At 46.4% G+C, this 26,278-nt stretch overlaps 3 protein-coding genes across 3 annotated transcripts; 1 reads left to right on the plus strand and 2 right to left on the minus strand.

The window, feature by feature from the left end:
* The first annotated feature begins 11 nt into the window (after positions 1-11).
* Positions 12-3,173, plus strand: LOC311344990 (ubiquitin-conjugating enzyme E2 A). The gene is made up of 6 exons (XM_084469350.1): positions 12-210; positions 1,163-1,243; positions 1,420-1,445; positions 1,819-1,908; positions 2,014-2,102; positions 2,318-3,173. The coding sequence occupies exons 1-6, from the start codon at positions 167-169 to the stop codon at positions 2,444-2,446; spliced, it is 459 nt and encodes a 152-aa protein (XP_084325476.1). The 5' UTR covers positions 12-166; the 3' UTR covers positions 2,447-3,173.
* A 458-nt stretch (positions 3,174-3,631) lies between these two features.
* Positions 3,632-7,310, minus strand: nkrf (NFKB repressing factor). The gene is made up of 3 exons (XM_084469191.1): positions 6,943-7,310; positions 6,369-6,492; positions 3,632-6,216 (listed from the first exon to the last, which is right to left on the minus strand). The coding sequence occupies exons 2-3, from the start codon at positions 6,457-6,459 to the stop codon at positions 3,932-3,934; spliced, it is 2,376 nt and encodes a 791-aa protein (XP_084325317.1). The 5' UTR covers positions 6,460-6,492; positions 6,943-7,310; the 3' UTR covers positions 3,632-3,931.
* Positions 7,311-8,672: 1,362 nt separating this feature from the next.
* On the minus strand, positions 8,673-23,815 carry septin6 (septin 6). Its single transcript, XM_084469384.1, is given in 11 exon segments — positions 8,673-9,305; positions 12,188-12,378; positions 12,553-12,685; positions 13,221-13,389; positions 15,112-15,141; positions 15,144-15,207; positions 16,323-16,484; positions 18,765-18,951; positions 19,745-19,940; positions 22,019-22,133; positions 23,608-23,815. Coding segments are annotated over 11 exon segments (1,302 nt in total). The 5' UTR covers positions 23,638-23,815; the 3' UTR covers positions 8,673-9,280.
* Between the last annotated feature and the right edge of the window lie 2,463 nt (positions 23,816-26,278).

Raw genomic sequence — 26,278 nt, forward strand, 5'->3', positions numbered from 1 at the left:
GGTATCGCCCGACCGCTCGACACGGCAGCAGGCCAGCCCAGCCGGACGACACTCGCTCAACTAATAAACACTAGTTAGCCGTAACATAAAGTACACGAAATCCAGCGGGGTTTTATAATCCAAAGCGAACGTGTATGCTTGCGACCAGGGCAACCGCGTGACCACGATGTCAACCCCGGCCAGACGACGACTTATGAGAGATTTTAAACGGTAAGGAAGCAGAAAAACAACCCCCCCCAAGAAGGTAACGCAAGAGCTAGCGTTAGCCACCGACGGCTAGCCCCCCGCTAGCCGTCGCTTACGTGTCTCCGGACGGGCCGCGGCTCGGAGGAGGGGACGCCGGTGTGTGTTCGTGAAATGATAACCTGGTGGTCAGTGGGTCGTGGTGTGTGTGTGTCTAGTCGGGGGGACAGGGCCACCTGTTAGGCGTGTCGAGGACAATGAGCGGTGAGCCCGCTGCGGCGGCGGCTAGCTGGCTGGCTGCTGACGCTGGTCGTCACGTCACTCATCCCCAGATGGAAATAACTTGGTGGAGATGGGTTCGGTGGGAGCCTCGGGTCGGGGTGGCGGCCGGCCGGTCTGTGTGTGGCAAGGTGTCGTGGTGGTTGATCCGACTCGGTGTCGTTTTTGGATTGATCGTGATGGCTGTGAGGCTGTTTTTAATACGTATACAGTGCATAGTTGTAGTCTGGCCCAGACTGTGCAGCTCGCAGGGGGACACCTCCGTGATTGCGATTGTACTCGTGCTCATTGCATTAGAGAAATGGGATGTTTTGAAGGTGGTCAAAATACATGCGATTTTTTGTGATTTTTTTTTTTTTTTAAACTCATTCAACACGTGCTCCTACTGTTGAGTACAGTCAAACCCCAGGAGTCCTTTGAACTCTGACCTATTAGCAAAGAGGTCACAAGTGGGTTTTAACATGAGATGATGAATCCATCTTATTTACTAGTGAATACAGCTCGATGGCAATGGCAATCCCAGTGGTTTTCTTGGAAAGTGTATAAATAATCAGCTTTACGAGACATATCAGACACACCAACACAGCTGAGGTTATTTTGGGTAGCTTCTCTATTTTGCCTTGTATTTCTTTCTTGACATCAGTAACCACCAGTGGTTAGTGTTGGTCAAATTTTAATCTATTCTTTATTGCATTGCAAGGCTGCAAGAAGACCCCCCAGCCGGGGTGAGTGGAGCACCGTCCGAGAATAATATTATGGTCTGGAATGCTGTCATATTTGGGTGAGTGAGTGTATAACATTTTTTTTAATTTAAATGTGGTTAGACCTTTTGTTATTAGTTTGTCTTTGGCAGTAAGTTGAACATTTGTAACTATCATATTATGTATGAACTAATTTATTGTAATTCAATTCAGTGTCCAAAAATGAAACTATGTTGTCTTTTCATTTGTTTTTCAGACCAGAGGGAACACCCTTTGAAGATGGTAGGTTGTCCCCATGTCGTCATTAGCTCGTATCTGCCCTGTTCGCTGAAGTACATTGGTTACAATACACCTGGCAAATTACCATGGCCGTTTAATTACCTTCTGCCATGTTTAATTATGTTTCTGTCCCATTCCTTTCAATGCTATTTAACCAATCAAACACCCCTTCGAAGGATGCGTCATTAAAGCTCATGGTAGAAGCAGAAGCTTTTGGCTTGTATCCATGTTTTTCAAGACACTTTTATTCCAACATGCCATTTTTTCTGATGGGCAATTCAAGCGGTGTTGGGGGACATATAGCAGCCCACTAGAGCTCGGTGTGAAGTTTTAAAGCCATGCATTTTGAATTAAGCTTTGCTTTTCTTAATCCTAGGAACCTTTAAACTCACTATCGAGTTCACAGAAGAGTATCCAAATAAACCCCCAACAGTGCGTTTTGTCTCCAAAATGTTTCATCCAAATGGTAAGTTCTAATAGTCTTTGTGCATCCTTAATCAAATCAAATTCTACTTGGACATTAAGTATTATGAATGTATTAATGTTTTCCCTTAATTCATTTTTTTTGCAGTTTATGCCGATGGCAGCATATGTTTAGACATTCTACAGAATCGCTGGAGTCCAACTTATGATGTTTCTTCAATATTAACTTCAATACAGGTGCTTTTATCTATTCACACACATCCACAGCGTACGTGTTACCATTTAACACAGGGTTGTAGTAGCTTTAGAAGTATATTTGCAGCTACACATTTCTTCAAGAGTATTACTGGTGGTGATGGGGTAAACCAGGAGTTGTATACATATGTGCATTTCACGAGACACGGCTGTGGAGAAGATTCTAATGTTTTTGTTTTTTTTGTTCATCTGTTCAGTCTTTACTGGATGAGCCCAATCCTAACAGCCCAGCCAACAGCCAGGCAGCCCAGCTGTACCAGGAGAACAAGCGGGAGTACGAGAAGAGGGTGTCGGCTATTGTCGAGCAGAGTTGGCGTGATTGTTGACACGTGTGATTGTTTGCAAAGTATAAAAAAAAAATGTCCGCCACAAGAGTAAAAAGGCTACACGGATCATGTGATGAAAAACGATCATACACAATCTGACAGTTTTCTAATGTCTGTCCCATAGCTGTCGCTATAGTTGTATAATGTTGTGTTGTGGCGTCGCCTCCTGCAGACGCTGTTGTTGGGCGGTAGCATGTTAAAGTATATGTGCCTGGTTAGATCTGGGTGACTTCTTCAATGCACCAAATTCTCCCTTCACCTCCAAACAAAACTTTTTTCTGAGTCAGCCACCAAGGTTGGGCAATGATTGACACGTGTGCTTAAGTGTGGATTGCAGTTGCAGTGTCAAAACATACATTTATATTTGTATTTTTAGAGGATGTTACCATGTGTTAAATTTTATGTTTCTTTTTAGCATTTTTGAATACCTTTTGAAGAAAATGTATGATGGGTTACTAGAAAATGTGCGATGGGTCTGTGTGTGACAGAAGGTGTGCTGGTGCTGACATCCATCTCTCTTACAATCAATGCCTTTGAGATATGCAGGCTGGATTTCTAGTTACTGGCTCTAGACTACATGTTCAAGCCATGCCTTTTACTATATACATTTTCTTTACTTGACTATCCAGACATGTTTAAGGATCGGATAATGTGCCCTTTCCAGGCACTTGGGTTGAGTATGTTATGCTACCCCTTCACCACAACAAATAAACTCAAACTGACTCGACTTCCTGAACATTGGCGTCTCATTTTCGTAGGCGTGGTCTTCAGTTGAACACTAGTGGGCTGTAACAAAATGCAATTTCTTGTAGATATACTTAAAAAGCCGGTTTCGGCATGGCCCTTGCTTTTACAGTACCTTTTGAGAAAATCTACATCTCAATAACGTTTAGTTGGTTTCCGGTTTAATTTATTCAATTACAGATGTAAAACAAGCAGACATTCACACAAATGAAACACCAGACAGTTAACAAGATCACAGCTTTCACAATTCCATGTGAAGATAGTTTAACACGTGGTAGCTTTCAATTGAAAATACACATTGCAAGTGCTATTTTGAATTTGAGTTCTATCAACGGTAAGATCGGGCATATAGTATTTTTCGCTGTCATGGTACTTAACATGTAGAGTTGCATATTCTGCTACAGTGAAAGTTGAGGGGGGAAAAAAGGAAGGGTTTCTGGCCAAATTTCAGTGATGTTTAATCAACAAATAACCAAGGCATTCGAATATGAAAGCACTGAAAACAAGCATGTAGTGCAGAGACCAAAACAATAGACTTGTGGAATGGCAATCTTTTTTTAACCTAAAACACCTTATGCAGGCTTAAACCATAACAACAGAGGAATGTAGAAACATCCACGTTTCTAAACGATACCCTACTATTAATCTGTATTGTATTGTGGTATGAGTCAGTCTCCAGTATGAACGTTACGGTCATACGTTTGTCCAGAGGTCCATGCCAACGACAAGTGTTCATGCAAATCAGTGAGAGGCCTGAGGTTTCACCAGCTCGTAGCGCCCCACCTGTCCTTCCTGCAGCAGCTGACCGATGAGCTGGTCTTTATGCACCTTGCGGCTGACAACTAGAAAGCGTTGCCGGCCCTGTCCGTACGACTTGCTGCGTAAGCCGTACTTCTGAGATATGTGGTGGATCTGCTTGCGCTCGTCGTTGTTGAGGTCGCTGGAGAAGCGCAGGTCGTCTTGGCGGTCGGACGTGGCATAGTTTCGGATGATGTCCTCGATGTCTCGCTTGCTGAGCTGATTCGAGGGCTTGTCCATGTCCATGCCGAGGCCCTCTCTGGAGAACTGCTCCTTGACCTTGATGGGCTCCGCGATGCCCTCCCCGTCTCGGCCCAGGCCGCCCCCCTTCCAGCCCATCTTGCGGAGGAGCTGGTTGCCGATGTTGTCCTCCTTGATCTCCTGCTTGATGCTCTCTTCGTTGGAGCGCGCCAGGATCTGGTGGCGCGATATGGCGTCACAGTGGCCGTCCTTCCTGAGGTTGGACTTCACCACGGCCTGCGTCTGTCTCAACGTGGCCAGGGCCTCCTCCGCCGCGATGTGTTTGACGATTTTCTTTGGCCCGAGACCCGCCGCGACGTACTGCCCTTCCAGATACACCTCGCATCTCCAGCGGTGGTCGGGCAACACGGTGAACTTGTAGTCGGCCGACACTTTGTTAAACTGAGCAGTGTCGTTGATGATGCAGATGGCGTTATCCGAGTTCTCCAGAATAACCAACTCACTCAGGTGCTTTTTCCTGCCTACCTGTTGGCCAAACCAGCCACTAGACGGATCCGACTGATGGTTCCCTCTGGGATGCTGCTGCTGCTGCTGCTGCTCTTGCTGCTGCTGCTGCTCTTGCTCCCGGGCCGCCTGGTTCATGCGGAGCTTCCTCACCGCCTCCTCGGCCGCCGTATGCTTGGAGCTCTTCTTTGTGCCCCTGGACTGGGCCACCAGCTCCTCCTGCAGGTAGACGCTGCAGAGCCAGTAGCTGCTGTTTGGGACCAGGTCAAACTTGTAGTCGATCTTCATGCGGTTAAAGGCGGCAGAGTTGTTCAGTATGCATATGGCGTCGTGAGCGTTGTCAACAACCACAAATTCTGTCCAGTGTTTACGTTTGTCGGGCTCGTATTGGCCCTTTGAGCTAGGCGTCGGCTTGTCCTCTGGATTTCGAAGGGCCGGCAAAAAGGCTGGGGTGGGACTGTGCATCTGACATACCACAATGTCGGTGACAATAGAGTGTCTATACTTGCGCTGCACAATACGAACCTCGGCCGGCTTCAGGAAGAGTTTCACGGCCTGCTCGGAGGCACGGTCCCTGGCTCCGTTCTTACTGCCCGAGTATCCAGTGGCGAGATAAACACACTGGCACCTCAACTCGCACGCGTAGCCTTCCGTCAGTACCTTCCTGTTCTTCGGGAGGTCGGCTTGAGGGATGTCCTTCAGGTTGACATAAATATACTCGGGGTTGGTCTTGCAGGCCTGGATGCTGCGGCTCAGCATGAAGTTGTAGTTGGGGGAGTCGGTCCCGGTCATGTACATGGGGTCTCTTAAGGAGACGGCTAACGCAGCGGACACGCTGGTAATCAATCGCTGTTTCTCCTCCATGAGGGCCGAGGGTATGGGCCGAGGCGGGGGCAGCGTCGCTGACTGGGCCTGGCTCGGGCTGACCCTGCCTGGGCTGTTGTAGACTCGGCTGAACGGCCGGCTGGAGGAGGACGGGCGGTCCTGGGGACCGTAGCCCGATCCCTGCCGCCCGGTGTCCCACGCCGCTGACCTGTTCCCCCCGCTGTATCCCTCGTGCCTGTTGGGCTGGGAGTACGAATCGCCGGAACCCCGGGAGCCGTGGGCCTCGTATTTAGCGGTGTAGTCCTGTTGCGTTTTCGCCATGTAGTTGGAGGTGGCCCCGCGGGCTGCATAGCCTAGACCGGGACCAGTGCCGGCACTACCTGAGGGTACGTCCCTGTCTCTATCTCTGGTCCTATCTCTATCCCGATCCCTCCAGGAGTCCGAACCGAAGGAAGGGACTCTGTCGAAGGCGGACCTGGGGGCCGAGTACCCCTGAGCCCGCCCGCCGCCATAGGAGGGCTGCTCTGTGTCCCAGGGCCGCGCGCCGTGAGGGTCGCTCCTCTTGCGCTCCTTGTCGTTCTCCTTCTCGTCGGTGCCGGCGCCGCCGCCGCTGCTACCCCCACTGACAAAGTGTACAGGCTCAAAGCGCGCGCGGGCACCGAACTTTGATATTGGCATTTTCCTTATAGGCTCTTCTCCTGTTGCAAAACGGCACAAGACAGCGTTTAGACACCCTGACTGACATAACGGGCTAACGGCACACCATACACACGGGTCGATAAATAAAATCATGTTGGCATATCGTGTGTAGTTGTGATACATGCATGTAAGTTAGTAAGCAAGTACTTACTGCCATCCGATGAATTGGGTCTCTTTTTTGCTTCAGAATTTGTACTCAGGTCAAAGGAGGGCATTTCGCCAATGCCGAGCCCTTCTGCCATTACCAGCACCTTACAGTCAGAGCCAGGCCATACCTGTCAATGAAAGGTGCGGGTGTTATTCTGACGGGTTCGTCAACAGATGATCACGGGCTCAACTTTCTACGGAACGACGTGGAGGAGCAGTACAGTACAGAAAATGATTTCCACCAACAACGGTCACCAAACAAAACACTGCCTCTAACGACTACCTGTCCCCCGCCGACCTCCCCACGCAGGTATGCCCCCCCCCCCCCCCCCCCCCACACACCCCCACACATGTACACTTCCACACGTCCGGGGACGCGGGGCTCGAGGTAAACAACAGCACGAGGCCTGCTGCCCGGAGTGACGCAGTAACCCGAAGCCCCGCCGCTCTCCGGACCGGAGCCCCGGAGCCCTGCCCGCTGAACTAACTCTCCTCCACCGGGCGTTATTCGTATTCGCCACGGGACCACGACGACGCACACGGGAGGGTGGTCGGAGGGGGGGGGGGGGGGTCTTTACCTTACGACGTAGACCCGGTCCGGTGAAGCATCATCATCGGTGGTTCAGCAGAGGAGGATTGAACTGCGCCGGAGCGATGTGGTGCTAACTAGCTGCTAACTAGCGGCTAACGGCTAACGGGCTGTGAGTGTTGTGTGAGCGCAGCTTAGCTAACGACCCGTAGCGTCAACTCCGCGGACACCTTTGCAGCCTTCGTAGCCTTCGGCGTGAAACCGGCCCCGCAGTTTGAAAGAAGCGGTGATGCAAATCTCGTTTCTGGATGCCGGTTAGTAAACCGCAGGGGAGGCCGCCACAACAACCGACTGGCTCTGTGTTAGCGCCACGGAAGCGTCCATTTTCTGTCCGACCAGTGTAGGAATCATGGCGGCTGTCACCGACTGCACTGGCCCACAATGCACCGCGGCCCCCCCCCCCCCCCCCCCATGTAATTATTAAAATAATAGTGGGACCGTTTGAAGGAACGCCACACCATCAAGTGGGTCGTTTGTTATGCTGTTTTTTTTAATTTATGCATTCTTTTTTTTATTATTATAATTTTGTACAGGGGAAAAAAAAAAAACAGTTTTTGGATAGGATTGTTTTTATTGAAAATTTACAACAGATTCAAGCTACAAGAAAGTAGGCCTAATATGCGTTGTGGAAAAGTATTTAACTACAAGAAGTGATGACAGATGCTAAAAATGTATATTTCCTGACACCATTTAGTTCTTTAAAGTGAAAGCCACATCCAAAGGTACTATTTCATAAACAGGTCTCCACTTCAATACATAAAATATATCCTTATAAATTATATAAATGCACGTATGCATATGCAAGTATTCTTCACTATTTGGGGTTAAAATCCAACTACACCTTAATAGTAATATTTGGCAAATGGGTTCTACAATTATAAGACAGCAAATATACATTAATAATGTGCATCATAAAAAAAAACAATATTCAATATAGACTGCAAATGTAGTTAACCAGGGATAAAACAAGGGAAAAGGTCATGATAACTTCAGTAATGAAATAAAGGTATGCATGCAAAATACAGAATAGGTGGGTGATTGTTAAAGCACTATGTTTAAGAGGGCACTTAATGTGACCTCCATGGTATTCAAGCATGTAATCGAGACCGTCATGCCTTAATAAGTGCCCAAGAAAGGTATGGATTCAGTTGCCGCAGGATTTATTTTATATAAATGTATATAATACCAAGGTTGTGTGATGGAGGTGTAATGAATTCAGCATGTGACGGCTCATTTTTTTCCAACTGAAAAGAAAAAAACTATTTGCTGGACAATTGTTATTGTTAATAAGCAATACTTAATAACATACTTGACCCAAGAGGTATGTCATTGAGTGCACTTTTTAATATTAGAAACAAGCTTTCCTATTAAAAAGGAAAGAGATAATTGCAATGTTATTTAAAATGGAGACGGATAAACAGTGGTGTAAGATACCCCAAAAAAACTCTCTGTTTCGTTTTCTTTTTTTCGAGGGTAGTCTCCAATTTTTTTAAGACAGCAGTGTCAAGTCTGAGACTCCCCAGTTGGCTCAATTTTATTTTATTCCTTATCATAAATACCATGCGAGTCCACATAAGGCCTTATTCCACAAATCAGATGAAAGATGCAAGATTAAAAAGGTTGATGCAGCGAGCAAGAACAGAGGAGGTATTGGGTGTTTTAGTTCTTGTTGAAGCTGCAATCCCCTCTTCTGACGGCCAAGATTAAAAAAAGCTAGGAAACAGAGAGAGGGAGGGAGGGAGAGAGGAAGGTTAGAGGAGATGGCCAAGCGAGGGTCAGGACGAAACCACTAGGATTCACTTTGAGATGGCAGAAGATGTTTCAGAGGACGAGCACCACAGCGGTTTTAGTCCTCTTCATGCTTTTGCAGGGGAAACAAGTGTTTTAATGGACTACTGCATGCCGTCCCAAACCTGCTGAGAACATGGACTTCAATTGGTGGTCCGGGTTATTTGGGAAAGACACAAGTGGGTATTTATTATGTCTTTAAGGAAAACCTTTTCTTTAACCGGTAAGAAAAACATGATTGCCATCAAACCAACCTCAGCCAAAACACTAGCAGTAAAGCACACACACTAAGCATACACGTGTAGAGCACACCTGAAAGCTTCTGCTGCACGGCGTCAGAATTTAAGTTAGAGAAGCAGAAAAAAGCAAAAGTTTGGAATAGAAAACAACCAATATGAATGGTTAACACATATTACGCAGGGGGGAATCACAATTAGGAAACACAGAAGGGTGGCGTCCACAAAGCGGGCTCTGGTCACAACCCGGGTGTTAAATACCCACAAAGCCTGGTCCCTTAGCAATACTTCAGGGCCGAAGACCTACTCAGTGCAGAGCCACGGATTACTGCAAAGGAAAGTGAATACACAGACTATTAAGTGGAGGATTAGGACGGAGATATGAAACACTCGTTGATTGTACATTTTCATCCCATCAACTCCGGGCCTCTGGGGGGACCCCAACGCCCGGGCAGTTGAGATGGACGGGGGCACGTCATCTGCATGCAGGGTGTGAATCAACAAGGACGCGTGTGGAATTCACACACAGACACACGACACACACTTATTATGGGTCTCACAAGCTCAGATAGATGATGTCAGGAGGGAACTAATGTCATTTTCTATTGTGTTCAAAGTCAAATACATTTGTAACCACAATTAATGGCATACTGTGGGACAAATATTATATGAAAAGAAGGGTAGAGTGGGCACACAAAAGAACATAAATCAGTAAATAATGTCATATTGATGTTGTGCTCCATACACAACACCAAAGGATTGTTGCCACAATTTCCATAATTGGTTAACGTTCACATTTATTCATCACTTTAGATAAAATACCATTGGCGTAACACTGATACATGTTTGTCTTGGTTTTCTGTATGGGTTAGTTTAATGTGCTTTCTTTTAAGGTTACACAAAAAGTTGCATTGGCATAGGAAATACACAAGGAATAATAAAAAAACACATTTGTAAAAAAATATACGTCACAAATGTGAAGGCGAATACACAGGTATGAATGAACGACCCACAAAGTATAGGAAAAGAAGAGTATGCATTGGCTCATGCTTGGCGCAGCCACTGTTTTCTGATGAGATTGTTGCTTCAGTTTATGTTTTTTGGTCCATAAAATGAGACTGGAATGTGTTTTTATTTTAAGTTATTGAAGGCTTCGCACACCCGTCAGGCTGTGTTGCATGACTGATAGTAGCTAGTACTAGATACCGTACAACGCGTTACTTGTCCCTCCATTTGGATTTCATGTGTCACCTCGGCCACACTAAATCTACAAAGAAGGTATTTTTTTGGTTTCTCAAAATAATTGCCCGTACAAAACTACAACTAAAGACAAGTGTCATTCAGTTAAAAAAAGGATGCATGTTTGGGTAACATAAAAAAGTAAAATCGATATTAGTGGCTTGGTGGATGTCGGGGTTTACAGTGGGGATAAGGAGGAGATAGGGGCCCTGCAGGGGTGATTTGGTTGACAAGTCATTCACAGCAGGGATGAGGGTGCACTTTTCAACAGGAATCCAGAACTGGAAATAAGAGAGAAGGGTGGTTATTGCTTTCTAAGTGTTAACACAACTAGGGCTACACATTCCATTAAACATTAACGGCGTAACACACACTTCCAGTTCGCGTTAGCCCCGGCCGTTCTGACGAGAAGAAGCATTCAGGGACGACCGACCGGCCTTGTGCAAAGTGTGCCATGATGTAAATATTTAAAGACACGCTTATTCCTACAATCATTTTTCACTTTGCGTCTAAATAATTACACTAATAATTGGGGTTTTTGTATTTACTTTGTTTCTCCCACGTAAATGAAAGAGTACTTATTTCAGTATATATCGGTGTCTCTGTAAGGATTCTCCCCCCCCCCCCCCCGGTAGCGTGTGATGTCTTCATTATCCTATATCCCCTCCCACCATCTCTCTTCTTTGTTGACTCAACAAACAACATTATTTCTCTCAGGATTCGGCTTTTGTTGTTACATAAGGGGGGGGGGGCGGGGGAGGCCCCATACCTCGGCCGGTGCGGGGCCACACCGCCCGAGGGCCCCGCACTGGGGGCCTCGCCCGGTGTGCGGCTATCGGCCCTGAATGCTTCTTTGTGTGAGAGTAGGGATGGGCAAGGGAAGAGGACTCAGGCTGAGAACAGCAGATTGTGGGGTTAGAGTCGAATATTAAACGTGGATGGGACACAGTAAGTCGATAGGGGGTGGTGGGGTGGGGGGGGGGGGGATGGGGATAATCAGTCGGAAACGGTCTTCCTATTTGAGGAGGGAAACCTTACCGGGAGAGGAGTCTCATGCAGTGGACCGCGAGCGGGGTGGGTGGGAGTTAACTGGAAAACATTACATGCATCAGCACAACGACATGCAGCGACTTAATCATCAGTATGTACATTGGTAGGACCGTGACGAGGCCTAAAGGGAAGGCGACGTGGATAGGAAGGTTAAGAAAGGCAGTACACGAGAGGAGGGGCTGAGGATCTGTGGGCGCACGGCCTTCCTGTTAAGAGGGGTTTGGTTTTAGGAGGGAGCAGGGGGGGGAAGCGGGGCGGCTGGAAGGAGAAGAGGTTTAAAAAAGGGAAAAAACAATGACCTGTTTTTAGTGCAAAAGTCTTGGTCCTTTTTTAAACGGGCCTCACCGGGACTCATCAGCTTGAACATACAATCAGGAGGAGTTACCAAAGCAGCTTGACCCGCCACATGAACAAGACACGACTCGTTAAATCTGCATGTGCTCAGGGTGGATATGGACAAACACAAACATCCCCATGGAGGTTCAGGATCGGGCGGCATTAATGACGGAATCAATGAGACATGAGGGGGGTTGATCTCATGAGGGTCCACCCCCTCGAATGAGCAGACACCTGAATGAACCACCGCGCCGTTAGACTCAGCCGAACGTGGTTTATGTAAAGTCACCACACAAAAAAAGCATACAAATCAGTAAATACAATGTACAAGAAATATTACGTTCTGTTAATGCTTGTTTTGAGAAAAGTAAACAGACCTGTACCTTCTACGGGTTACACGCGTCACACGCACATCGCTCCACTGAGAACATTAAGCCTGTTGAAGTGACGTTAACACAATGCAAATCTTTATCTTCTAGTACCCAGACTGCGCCGGTGTTCCGTCGCAGTCGAGTGGCGATTCCTTCTTCTTCTTTATTTTTTTTTCCCCCCGGACGCGACCAAAAGGGATAAAAGAGCACTTACTTTTTCCTCTCCTTGTCCCTCTTGAGCGTGGTGGAGCCCCCGGCCTGCTGGGCCTGGTTCAGCAGGAGCTCTGCGGCCGTCTTCTTCTGCTTGAACATGTTCAGCTCGTCGTCCAGGGACTTCCTCTTGTCCTCCAGCTTCTTCTTCTCGTCCTGGTGGAGCTTCTTCAGGCGGTCGAACTTCTCGTGCAGCTGTGTCGAGGGTCACAGGGGATGTCAGTCGCGCGTCAGTGGAGCAGGAGTGAGGTGCGACGTCTCGTCTCAAAGTGAGTGCATTGGAAATCAATGTCATGTGGAGTGTTGAAGCACGCACACACAAACACCCACGCACGCACGCACACACACGCAACAAGCACACGCACGCACCTCTTTCTCGGCCTCCTTGAGCTCGCCCTCCTTCTCCTTGACCCGCTGGACAAACATCTGCCTCATCTCCTCTTCCTTCTTCTGCAGCTCGCCCATGAACTCGTTCCTCTTGGCCTCATAGGTCTCCTGCAGACTAAAGGGTACAAGTACGCACGATAATATTAATAATGTCAGCACTCTCATTTCATAGACCAGGGTTTACAGTGTGCAGCAGTGATTTAATGAGCGTAGGACGTAAGGGGTGGACCACCTTTACATGAAAACATGTAAATTATAACGTTGATGATTTTTGTTGTAATACTAAGTGAACCAAACTCTGGATGTTCTCCTACCAATAGGAGTATACCTGTGGAGTGTGTAGGGGTCAAGCAGCCTCACCTGGCCCAAGTCAGACTGATTACACTCTGAGCCTGGGTGAGGCTGCACAATAAATGCCACGGCCATCACCACACACACTCAGGAAAGATCCATGACACGGCAGTATGGAACACCCGCTCTTCCTACAGCACTCCACAAACTCTGCAACAACGTGGACAACCTGTGTCCAGGGGTTGGAGGAGCCCCGTGAAGCCACCCAGGTGGAGAGCCCCCCCGCCCCCCCCAGGGGTACACCCAGGGGCCGCACCTGAAGGCCCCCCCCCCCCCCCCCCCCCCCCCAGGGGCCGCACCTGAAGGGCTTGCAGTCGGGGTCCGTGTCCTTGAAGCCCATCTCCTCCAGCTTGCAGCGGCGGTACAGCTCGTAGTGGCGCGTGTGCGTCTGCTCCCGCAGGTCCTCCATGTTCACCCGGATCAGCATCTCCCGCAGCTTCACGAAGTCGCAGTGGTTCTCGTTCTCCACTGCCCAGCACACACAGAGCACAGCCGTTAGACTCAGTGTATAACACACACAGGGGGGGTCATAGTGTACAGCCGTTAGACTCAGTGTATAACACACACAGGGGGTCATAGTGTACAGCCGTTAGACTCAGTGTATAACACACACAGGGGGGTCATAGTGTACAGCCGTTAGACTCAGTGTATAACACACACAGGGGGGTCATAGTGTACAGCCGTTAGACTCAGTGTATAACACACACAGGGGGGTCATAGTGTACAGCCGTTAGACTCAGTGTATAACACACACAGGGGGGTGTCATAGTGTACAGCCGTTAGACTCAGTGTATAACACACAGGGGGGTCATAGTGTACAGCCGTTAGACTCAGTGTATAACACACAGGGGGGGGGTCATAGTGTACAGCCGTTAGACTCAGTGTATAACACACACAGGGGGGTCATAGTGTACAGCCGTTAGACTCAGCGTATAACACACACAGGGGGGTCATAGTGTACAGCCGTTAGACTCAGTGTATAACACACACAGGGGGGGTCATAGTGTACAGCCGTTAGACTCAGTGTATAACACACACAGGGGGGTCATAGTGTACAGCCGTTAGACTCAGTGTATAACACACAGGGGGGGGGGGTCATAGTGTACAGTGATTTGTTCCAGTACGTGTCAGTCTGCACATGGTTTACAGAGGATAATGGGTTCACTGTCCAAACAAATGGGGAAATATTGGGCTGCTCTGCTATGTAGGCACGCAGGCACACACGGAGTGACAGACTCGGGCCTAAGCTGTCGTACTTAAGCTGTGGCGGGGAGGCAGCACCCAGCGGCACAAACCTTTTACTCCTCCTCGCCTAACTTACACACACGGCATACGAACAGTGAACACATACAATGGGATGTACCATATGCTTAATAGAGGCGTTATACAACCTCCAGTCACATTTACTATAACGCTGCATCAGACTCAACAGTCCTATGGAGTCGTGATGACGTTGGTGTGAGATATTGATTAGAAAAGGGTCGATAACTAAATCCATGAAATCGTTGTATTTAGCAACAACAAAGTTTCCCAGCTCTGGAAACGTCCTGGTTAATGTCCCGACGGCTGCAGTGGCCCATGCGCCGTGTGGTGGGGGGGGGGGGGGGTATACTGTCATGTGCAGCATGATTCCAACACATGAATCCAACTTTCCCGTTCCGTGGTCGCATTGGAGCCGACGCGCTGGTGGAATCTGACGTCTCTAGCTCCCCGTCGTCCTTCACCACAGACCAGGGTCAACATTCCAGCCCGAAGAGATGGCTCGATACGTGTGACTAGTGTTTTTGTTGTTCTCCTCTATCCTTTCCATTCCTGGGATGCTGCTTGCATCCGTCCATTAGACATACAGTTAATATAGAGGCTAGGGGGCTCTCGGTTTGACGGGTCAATGGCCGTTTAACCCGTAGATCTGAAGCTTGAGGGAGATGCGGTAATAACATGTATTTAAATTCCCGTAAATCCCTTTGGATGACACAGCGTCTCAACAGCCTGACGCCCAGAGTAAACAGCAATAGACATATTGGAATAACACATGTGATCCACGTGACAAACCCAACCACCGCCCCCCTTTACTGGCTGAAGCCGCTGGGGGAGCTGGGGGGGAGAGGAGCGGTTCGTAGGGGGGGGGGGGGGGGGAGGGAGCGGTCTGCCCCCTCCTCGTTTCCTGTGGGAGGACGTGGCCGGGCTTACCCTGCACGGTCCCCCAGGGGTACTGCCGAGCTTCACCATCTTGTTCCCGATCTTCACCTCCTCCGTGCTCCCCACCACGGCGAACGGCAAATGGCCCTGAGGACCGGGGGGGGGGGGGGGGGGGGGAGAGAGAGAAAGAGAGAGAGAGAGAGAGAGAGAGAGAGAGACTTGTATTCATGTTTTACGACACCCAGACCCGTACCGCCAACATAAGCGCACAGGAATGCATTACGTAAAGTGCTGCTATCATCGCCATCTTCCGATTTCGAGCTCCGTCCGAAAACCGCTCTGACAAATTGTCGTGGAGTGGTTGACTCATGCTCTGGTTCATCAGTATTCCCAGGCTCCTCCTCTCGCTGCTCAACATCTCAATGAACACAGAGTGTGATAAAGTCAGCGCTGAGCTAACCTATTACTCAAGTTGGGTTTCAAGTTTCTACCTATGTTTGTTTTGGTTTACCAGTTGCTACTCATACTAATTGACATGCTGCTGCATAATGGGCAGTAGCAGAAAATATTATAAATATATAAGTATTTATTTTATCAAACATCACTCAAAAACACACCTCAGTATTTACTCAGCAAACTACTTTTAACAAATGGGAAAGCAAACAGACGTGGGAAGTCTGGCGTTTGTCAGAAGGAGGCAGTGTCAACAAAGAGGAGCAGCGCTGGGGGGGGGGGGGCTGACAGGGGGGGGGGGGGGGGGGGGGGGGGACAGGAGCGGTTCACAGACATTCAGCAGAGCACAGCATCTATCCATGTTATCAGCAGAGCGACAGAGCCCTGATTCAGGGCTCCATTGATCCGTTTAACCATCGGCCCGTGCACACAAACATCAGTTAGTGGAAAGAGGAGAGCAGAGCTCGGTGGGAGCTCTCGGTATGTCCCTCCCATGACTCTCTCTGGGTGGTGGCGTAACTAGTGAGCTCTGGGTCATGTGTCAGCGGCCGTTCGGGGGCCTTTCCCACAGTGCGGGCTTCCTGCCGTTAGAGGATCTAGCCGATTGTACCTCTCTGAAGTGTACACACAGCCTCCCGCAGTGGCTTCCTGACAACCCCACGGGACACAGATGGCGCTTGTGCTGCCCGGCGCTCACATGATGTGTCACGGAACGCGGTACCGCGAGGTAGACGACGACGGCGCACTCGGTAGACTTCAGAGATCTTGTGAGATCACAAGAACATAACGAGAAAAAGAGAGAGACTCACGTTCATGGTGGAGTTGATCTCGGCCACGGTCTCGTCGTCCGTGGGGAACTGGTAGATCTGGACCCCGTTGCTGACCAGCTCGCTGGTGATCTTGATCTTGAACTTGGTCAGCTCGCTCTTGGAAATGGCATCGGACTTGGCAATGATTGGGATGATGTTGACCTGATAACGAAGCACAACACTGGAGCTGTTTAGGCGACGGGAAACCGAAAACACAACAATTTGAAGTGTACTTGTTTACATGTGGAACAGCTTGGCGGGATCAGGTCTGCTGCAAGTCTAAATATAGAAATAGGGTAAAACAGAGCAGACAAAACACATGCCCATCGAGCTGTTCCAAAGAGTAGATATTGGTCTTCTTCATACAAACAGGAAGCAGATACTCTAGCCCTTAAAGCATACCTTCACTTCCCGAACATCAGCCATCCAAATATCCCTTCAAAGATTTGACAAGCTGATGCAAAATAACTGCATTTATTTTTGCATGTGCCTCACATCTATAAGCAACGGTGGACAGCTGCTTGATAAACACTGAAAAGGATGACTAAACAAATATACTGCATATACTTATTTCTTTCTCTGCTACAAGCTGTCTGCGCAGCCAATCATTACAACACATCTAGACTGACTTCCAGTTCACAAAAAAATAAAGAGTTAACCCTCTGAGGTCCAAATTGGGATACCTTTAGTTTAATCACTTCACTCAAAGATATATTCAATGTAGGTATTTCTGACATATTTGTGCCCAAACATTTCTTACTTGGTTATGACAAATTCCTACAAGTATTTCGTCCAGTAACATAGCTCTATCGTCACCTTTAACTCATAGCATGGTGATTGACAGCTGGCTTTGGTTTAATGCAGACCCCCCCCCCCCCCCCCCCCTTTACTCCGTTGCATGGGCCTTTAACCTTCAGTACCCAAGCTAGCATCAAGCACTCGCAGCACAGGAGTATCCTGCCCGCTAACCTATTCACACTACAGCCGTGTCTTGGGAAGTCGGAAGGAAAGAAAGCGGATAACCCGAAGGAGCCCAACGTAAACAAAGGGGGGGGCAGGTGTGCTGGAACACGTACGGAACTGAAGCCACAATACCTACCCCCCAGGGGGTAAGCGGCGAGCCTGCCGGGGTATAGGTCGCTGGGGCAAGAAAAACGTTTGATTCATTTGACTATATTCAAACACATCTGCATGGCTGGCCAGTGCTGAAGGGGCTGTGTCGGGCGGTGTGATCTTTACAAAAGTGAACAAAAGCGGAATAATGTATATTTCTGTACCACTTCTCTTTCTAGCTTCAGGGATCTCTTTTCTGGCTGTAATCAGGCCACTCAGAGTGTTTCCAACATCCAATGCGGCCTCGACAAGTGCAGTAAAAATAGCATCTGCAGTGCACACAGTGCCCAAAGGTTTTGTCCCGTGATTATAAGGGCTCTCCAAACACGGCCGTTATTGTCGGATAGGGTTGAAACAACCATCATCCAACCATTTCTAATATCCATCCTCGGTGAGTAGCAGTAGAGGAAGTGGCAGAGAGGACAGGTTTTGATTTCATTTTCTGGTGGAAGAAATGGATACCACAGAGATGCTGGAAGCAGAGTGAGAGCAAAAAATAAATCCCATCCACCCACCATTGGATGGGCAACCAAAGATCTTTTCCCTCCCACACAACAGTAATAGTAAAGTGCCTTGCCACTGACACACACTCCACCTCCATCACGTTTTCCTTCCAGCCATTTTGGGAGCGGTACACCGTGGCTCCCTGCTTGTATAGCCGTCGGAATGTAATGTTTAGCTCAAGGACACTCAGGAGAGAGATTTAAAGGGCTGTATCTCTTCTCTAGTCAATACATCTCCCTGTTGCCATGCCTAAAGTAACACACACCGTGGTCAGTCTGCCCACGGCGGTGTAGTCACCGTCTGTCCCCAGCTACAGCTGCCCTGGCCCACAGTGAGGCGACGCTTTGTTCCACAGCCAGAAGGGTCGATGCAAATGGGAACTTTAGGGAAAGGACGCCTCGGGGAAAGGGATGAGTAGGCCGCGGTAACCACGGCAACAACCCTTCACAGCTGACCTACTCCTGATGCAGCAGCAACGAGACGAGAGCCGGTGACCCCCGTATGGACGTAAGCGTATGCACGTGACGCGCTGACGCCTACGCACGCTGGTTTCATCTCCCCTCATTTGATTGGCCATGAAAAGTCGTCTTTTTATTACCAACCAGGTCTGAATATAAGCTTCTCAAATGGAACTGACTGACTTGGTTGAGTGCATTTGGACCTCGGTTTTAAAACTAGGAGGTTACGATGGCATGTAAGGACATTTTGCAGACTTTAACCCCAAGGATCCGATGATAAAGAAAACGATGGCAGCCACCTCGTTTCTACATAAATGACTCAAGTTAAAAACACGTTTTTAAGGGCCGATAGTGGCGACAAACCTACCTTGCTATCGAGTTTCTTCATGGTCACCAAGTCGAGCGATTTGAGGGAGTGTCCCGTGGGCGCGATGAAGTACAGACAGGCGTGGATGCGCGTGTCGTGGTAGCTGTGTAGAGTGCGCTTGATTTTCAGCTCCTCCTGTAGATACGCCTCAAACTGGGCGTCGATGAACTCCACGATGGATTTGTAACTGTCAACAGGAGAATCGGGTCAAATCAATTGATGCACTGGTCGATCAATATATATATACACTCGTCTGGGAAATCTGGCGGATTTTAATTAAAGCTACAACTCGTTCCTTTTTTTGAGGAAGACATTTTCCTTAATTAGTATGGGAATTAACCTTGACCGACTCAAATAAAACCATGACACAGAATGGGGCCCATGGGTTTCTAGTGCCCTGGCCTGAACTGCACCAGCAGCTACTATGAACAAAAAAATGACTTGAATTCCTGAAAGTCAAGCATGGATCTAACAAGAGGCCTTCAAACACATGCATCGCTGCTTTCAGGGAAGAGCTGAAAGACGACACCCGACACATGCATGTCATTTTACACGACCAACTGCCACTGGACTGTGTTGAGTCCCGCCTTGCCACGCAAGGATCCGCAGACCCGGCGTCATCCAGTCAGGTTTTAAATCGTGTTTCTTTGCTCCTTCCCGTTTCTAAACAGCAACGTTCCATTGTTTGCCCATAGTGGACTGGGGAAGTGGAAAGCTCCATTTGTAAACGCTAGGCCAACCTTAGCCTGGTTACAGTCCCCGGGGCTCAATCCAATAGCTCCATATTCACTGAGCGCGAAAGCAAATCTACAATGACTCCAGCCGTTCTGGCAGAGAGCGAGCATCAAGTGTCACGGACATCAAACGTGTACGTTACTCTGCCCCGGGGGAAACTCGCACTAGGTGTTCCCATGACTTTACTGCTAGCTTTCTTTCTTTTTTTTTTTTATGTCCTACTACGACTACAAGGGCAGGCTCACCTGTCCTCCTTGTTGATCTGGTCACCAAAGCCCACGGTGTTGACCACGGTGAGCTTGAGCCGTACGTTGCTCTCTTGGAGCTCGTAGGTGTTGGACTTGAGCTGGACCCCCGGCTGGTTGTGCTGAGTGGGCTCGCCCTCAAACTTGGTGTTGAACAAGGTGTCCATGAGGGTGGACTTCCCCAGCCCGGTCTCCCCTTTAGGAACACAGCGGGAAAACAGGGCCGTTGTTGGGCATTGTTGAGATATACATTGTGCAGGTCTTTTCATGACTTTCCATACAACTATCACCCAGCGAATGAATACAATCAGAAAGCATTGGCATGCATTGGCATTCACTACAGACTTGAACTGAGGAACTCCCGATGCTGGGTAATAAACAGTTTGCTTAGGGGTGTAACTGTATAGCCACGGCTTGTTGTGGTGGATCCCCAAATGTGTGTGCGCTTTAGTGTCAAATATCTTAGGTTTCACTCGTAATGTTTGGGAAAAAATAAGAAATTTCAATCGCAATATTTTCCTTTGTTTCAGAGTGTGATTTATTGAGGCAATCGCTAGCCCAGCCCAATCAAATGTTGGTCCCTGGACAATAGCTAGCAGCAACCCAAGTCTTTCTTAGTGAAACACGAGCCTCTCAGAAGGTGAGTGTGCAGGTCTATTAGAGAGCTATACACCAGACACCTGATCCCTAGCATACGCTGTGCAGTCAGAGAAGACGGCTGAAACTGGTATTGTTTGATTAACAAGAAACCACACGTCCCTAAAATGAGACGGAAAGGAAATTAAATTTAAATAAATCAAACGCTAATAAAATACACATAAATGATCTCCAAGATGGCCCCTCTGGGAGTACTAATGTTGGACTGCGTTTGTTGTCACTGCTAACCAGTTTGCTTTTTCTAGCCCTTTTATTGTTTTGCTAAGCAAACCCTTTCAGGCTTTAAATGGATGCTGTGGTCACCGGCACACATTCTTGAAAAGCAAGTACTTCATGGACAATGAGTCCAACATTTCTAGCGCCTTCTAAAACAGTACTTGGCAAAAAGTGAGCTATGGTTATGGTTAAATGCTGTTGTGTGCATTGCCACTATCCTCACTCTCTGAATACATGCATAAACTAGAACAGATTCACTCTTAGAGGTCTTAAGGAGCATGACATAACATTTTCACAAGAATATAATTTACCCAACACTATCCAGCTGACTTTCAGCAGGCATCATTTGATGACCTGGTTTTGAATGGTGTCATGACATACATCCTCTTTGCTGTTAAGAACAACGTAGACCAAAGGCAGGAGGTACAACTGAATGGATAAGCTTCAATCTACAAGCCAAGATCTATTGTGACAAGATGAGCAAGAACAGACTCATGCAAACAGATGTCTGACTTCCATTTTACTGTGGGAGGCAGTCGGCTGACTCACTCACTCACTAACCCAGCTCCCTCACTGCTCTAAACATATTCCAGCTTATCTTTAAGTCTTTACATTATCCCTGATACCGGTGCTATTCTACCACATCATCCTTTACACAGGATGTTTTATGGAATGTGCACATTGTTGGGAGGGGTCAACCTGGACATATTTCTAGTTCCTGTCACGCCAAAGTAGCCTTTTGTTCGTTTGATGGCCTACGGAGTCACCGGTCACCGAGGAGGATTGTGTTATTGTGACTTACGATGGCATGGTGGCCTTGTTGGCCAGCGCTTTCTTTGATTTAAATTAAGTACAAGAAGTTAAACACAGAGCACACACACACTCCATCAAACTCAGTCGCTTGTTTCTGAGTTTGACAAAATGGCTGACAGAATAATTCATATTATTAGTTCTCAAAACTCTCCTTAAGTATAATATTAGTAATTATAAGTAGTAACAATATAAGTAATTATAAGTAATAGTATAATTATAATTATACTATTAGTATAATTATAAGTATAATAGACAACATTAGGTCATTGTATTCAGTTTAATTTCTTCCATCATCATCATCAATCTATATCTTATAACGTTTAGGAAATATTGAACCATGACCATTCATTACATTGATGGACACATATTTCCATCTTGAAATGCATTCTGACATGGATGTAGTACACCTCATTAAGCCAATCTGCCGATAACCAGGTCAGGAACATAGGTACCCCCTGAAAATCATAGTGCTTCACAATCTATCAGTCTCTAACCATGAGCCTTTGTGAACCTTTATGCCTTTGTACACTGAAGTGAACCATCACTGAATGGTGTGGGTGAGGATGTGTGCATGTAAGAATCACTCACCAACACAGAGGATGTTGAAGCAGAAGCCATGGTTGACCGACTTGTTGACCAGTTGATCGGGCATGCTGTCGAAGCCGACATGTCCAGCCAGCGGGACTGCACGGGCACCCTCTCCCTGTTGGAAAGGAGTGTTATATAATATAGACATTATACAAATGTATACATCTTTCATCAACTGATGAGGCCACCCTAGTGGTCAACATGCTGTTGCCTTACATGCACACAAAATAAGGATCAAAACAAACTGTATTGTTTAGATTATAACACAATTTGTCAACAAGGAAAGGGAGCAAGTTCTTCTTAAACATACGTGTCAATACATTTCTTCCACCTTTGAGCATTCAGCTTTCAGGTGCCATGTCTCATTTCCTGTTTCCTGTCACTGACTTTTCACCACTAGTATAAAACCATGATTTAACATTTGTAAAGAAATGCCGACTTCCTACTACATATTTATCTCACGTAAGGCAATGTCTACACTATGAGGTGCAAGAAAGCAACACATTTAGATTATAGGCTAACCTTTTCCGAAAACCAAATCTCTGCAAAACCAACAATTATGTGGTTTGTGTAGAACAGTCAACAAATATAGCAAACTGTTCCAAGGTATAGGCCTACTGTAAGAAAAAGACAGTCCTATTCCAAAATAACTATCCCACACTTGTGTTAAACAGTTGTAAATTAACTAGATAGTTAACATTAGTTTAAACAGCTGAAGGGCTATTTGAAAAGTGTGGGAAACTCAGCTGAGCAAATATGCTCCTTGGCAACATGTGGCAGATTCCAGGGTTCAACTGAGCGACAGCCAAATACCCCATGTTTTTTAGACATTAAGACAGAAAAGCACAACAAACCAGGCGTACAGGAGACCCAACATGTATTCAGTCAGGGGGGCTTCCTGCAAGCCATTTCCTGCACAATGCGTCTGGGCGCATACGCCACCGTCATGGAAATAGGTTCAGACTGATAAACAACGTCTAAAGCCATGATTTTTGAAAAGACAAATGTTGTAGCTCAGCAGTTCCATCCATAGAGTAAGACAACGCCCGATGGCTCTAACGGGTCTGAGGACGAAACATAACGGGATCCAGCCCGCTGGCTCCGCGGATCACAGGAGCGTGAAGAATGAATGGCGTGACGCTTCATGTGGTATCATATCACTCATGTTTCAACACAGTAGTCAATACATGATATGTTTATTTAAAGAGGAAAAACACATGATGGATGAAACCATCAATGAGGATGAAACGTGCGCTGGGCGACCACCGAATAACGGTAGCACAATGTACCGTGTACATCAGAAAGCCCAGGCCTGTATATATTCAATATACATATTTAAACGCTTCAATATGTTCGCTTAACAAGCCGCCCGCCCCCCTGGTTATACAATGGCTTCGGCTTCAATGAGCGTTTACTGTGAATACAGAAAGGAAACGGGACAATGTGATAATAAAGGCGTAGTGCGGGGGATATACACCTCCTCGTTTTAAACGCACAGCGTCTGGAAACGGCCCGGGCACGCATAATAACACTCATAAATCCCTGTATGTACCACGCTTAAACCCTAATTAACCAGATTGGCTACTCACCGCCTGCCTGGCTATCTCCGTGGACGCCATGGTTGAAGCTGCTGCTGGGACGAAGCTCTCCGCTCCAGGAAGCCGAGGGCGAAGGCCTGTCGGGACTGTACCAACACACGGTATATTGATGTATATTTAGAATCACGGAATGGTTCGCTACGGGTCTGCAGGCGGTCTCGTTTTGACGGTTGTGCCGGTGTGTGGTTGTAACGTGTGGATCCAGATGTGTACGCATGTAGGGGGCGTAGTAACGTGTGTTAGTGGCGGATGGAGAGCCCCTATCGAAGGGGCAGATGGACCCCTCTGATTACAGCGATGTGTGGGTTGTGTTTGACAGGAATATGATGGATTTATGGTTAAGCATTAACTACCACTTATATTAAGAATAATTAAAAACAAAACATAATTTGGCTTTTTCGGACATTTATTTGATGACCCTATTTTACACTTTGTGCAACATAGTATATATTATTATGATAGTATAATATTCTCATAATTATCCTACCTGACAAGAGGTCAAACAAATCAAGAAGAACCGTAGTATTAGTATTAGTAGTAGTAGTAGCCTAGTAGCTGTAGTAGTAGTAGTAGTAGTAGTAGTAGTACAACCAAACCGCATAATAAAACGTTAATAAATTAGTACCTCTTGGCAGGGTTTTTAATGGGGTGTTTGGGGCTTTTTGTACAGAAGATAAAGACATATGGTGTAACTATTTGATATGTATATGTGCGTGTGTGTATATATATATATACACACATATATATACACACACATATATATATATATATATATATATATATATATATATATATATATATATATATATATATATATATATATATATCAGGCATGCAAACTGGTTTGGGGTGAAAAAGGTGAGAATGATGTGTGAGCCAAGGAAAACACAGACTCACTAGGGGGTTCCATATATATGTATGTATGGATCATAGTTACAGTTATACTCCGGCGAGTATAACCAAAAAAACAAAAAAAAAGTATATAAAAAAAATAAATTATAAAAAAAATAAATAAATAAATAAATTTGACCTGCGCGCATTTTTTTTTTTTGATCTGCGCACGTTTTTTTTGGACCTGCGTGCGCATGTTTTTTTTTTTCATGCGCACAGGGTCAAAAAAAAAAACATGCGCACGCAGGTCCAAAAAAAAATATCGTCAATTTTTTTTCTTTTTTTAATATATTTTTTTATATTATATATTTTTTTAATAATTTTTTTTAATATAATTTTTGTTCGGAGTTTATTTTATTTTATTTTATTATTTTTTTTGGCGTCCTCCTTGGTCTGTTGTTGTTCTGGGATGCACTAGCTTTATTTGCACTCATTGTCGGAGGCCTTCTGTACCTGTGAGGTAGAATGGAGGGGGTCCGATTTTTCCGTCTCTCATCCACTCCCGTCTCTCACTCAAACATACGCGCACACACTGCTCCAAGTTGTCTCTATACTATATTTCTGCTCCTTTCTCCCGTCATAAGAACATTACTGTATGTAACCGTGGCTATCTGTTGCGTGGCTTTCCAACTAAGATAGTTTTCTTTATAAAACATTTATTCATTTTTAGTGTTTCTCATGTCAGAAACCAGTGAATCCTGTGTTTCTGTGCCCCGCTGTGGTGTCGACAGCACAGAGCTCCGGTACCGTTACAGGACAGCGGTGGTTTCTTTCAGCTTGTATTGTATTCCAATTTTAGCGAAAACACACATAACATTAGCTTGAAAGAAAAAAACAGTTTGAGGATGCTTATCTTTGCGTGAATTTCGGGATGACTCGTCTGCCAATGACTTCAAGTTGGTTGTGTTTTAACCGGTGATTGCTGCGCTAAACTGTTTACAAAGGGACACTTGCTTGCGACGCAGCGGCCGCCTGCTAGTTGACCTGCCGGGCGGGACGATCAGTACTCCCCCTCATAAAGAGCTTAGTTCTGATTGGATCGCTTCCCAAATCGTCCCGCTTACATTTTCGTCTCGTTTTTATTCGTCAACGAAAGTGTCAAAAGATTTCGTCGTAGTTTTTGTCAGCCTAAATTGATTTTTATTTAGTTATCGTCTCGTTTTCGTCAGACTGTAGACCCCCCCCCACCCCCGATGTTTTTCCACGAATCACACAATTTTGTCCAATTTTGTTTAAAAAAACTGCGAATTTCGCCGAAAGGTGACTAGTTTGCATGCATGCCATATATATATATATATATATATGTATGGATGGATGGATCATAGTGAGTAGTACAGTTTGTACCGGATTTATATATATATACATATTTTATATGTATAAATATATGGATATATATATATAGCGAGTAGTTGTATATGTATATGTATCATAGCGAGTATTTGGGTCGGTTTCTACCTGTTGTATATATTTATATGTATCACAGTGAGTATTTGGGTCGGTTTCTACCTGTTGTATATAGTTATGTATCACAGTGAGTATTTGGGTCGGTTTCTACCTGTTGTATATAGTTATATGTATCACAGTGAGTATTTGGGTCGGTTTCTACCTGTTGTATATAGTTATATGTATCACAGTGAGTATTTGGGTCGGTTTCTACCTGTTGTATATAGTTATATGTATCACAGTGAGTATTTGGGTCGGTTTCTACCTGTTGTATATAGTTATATGTATCACAGTGAGTATTTGGGTCGGTTTCTACCTGTTGTATATA

This window comes from Micromesistius poutassou, assembly GCF_964030765.1.
Source record: "Micromesistius poutassou genome assembly, chromosome: 6".
Taxonomy (NCBI): Eukaryota; Metazoa; Chordata; class Actinopteri; order Gadiformes; family Gadidae; genus Micromesistius; species Micromesistius poutassou.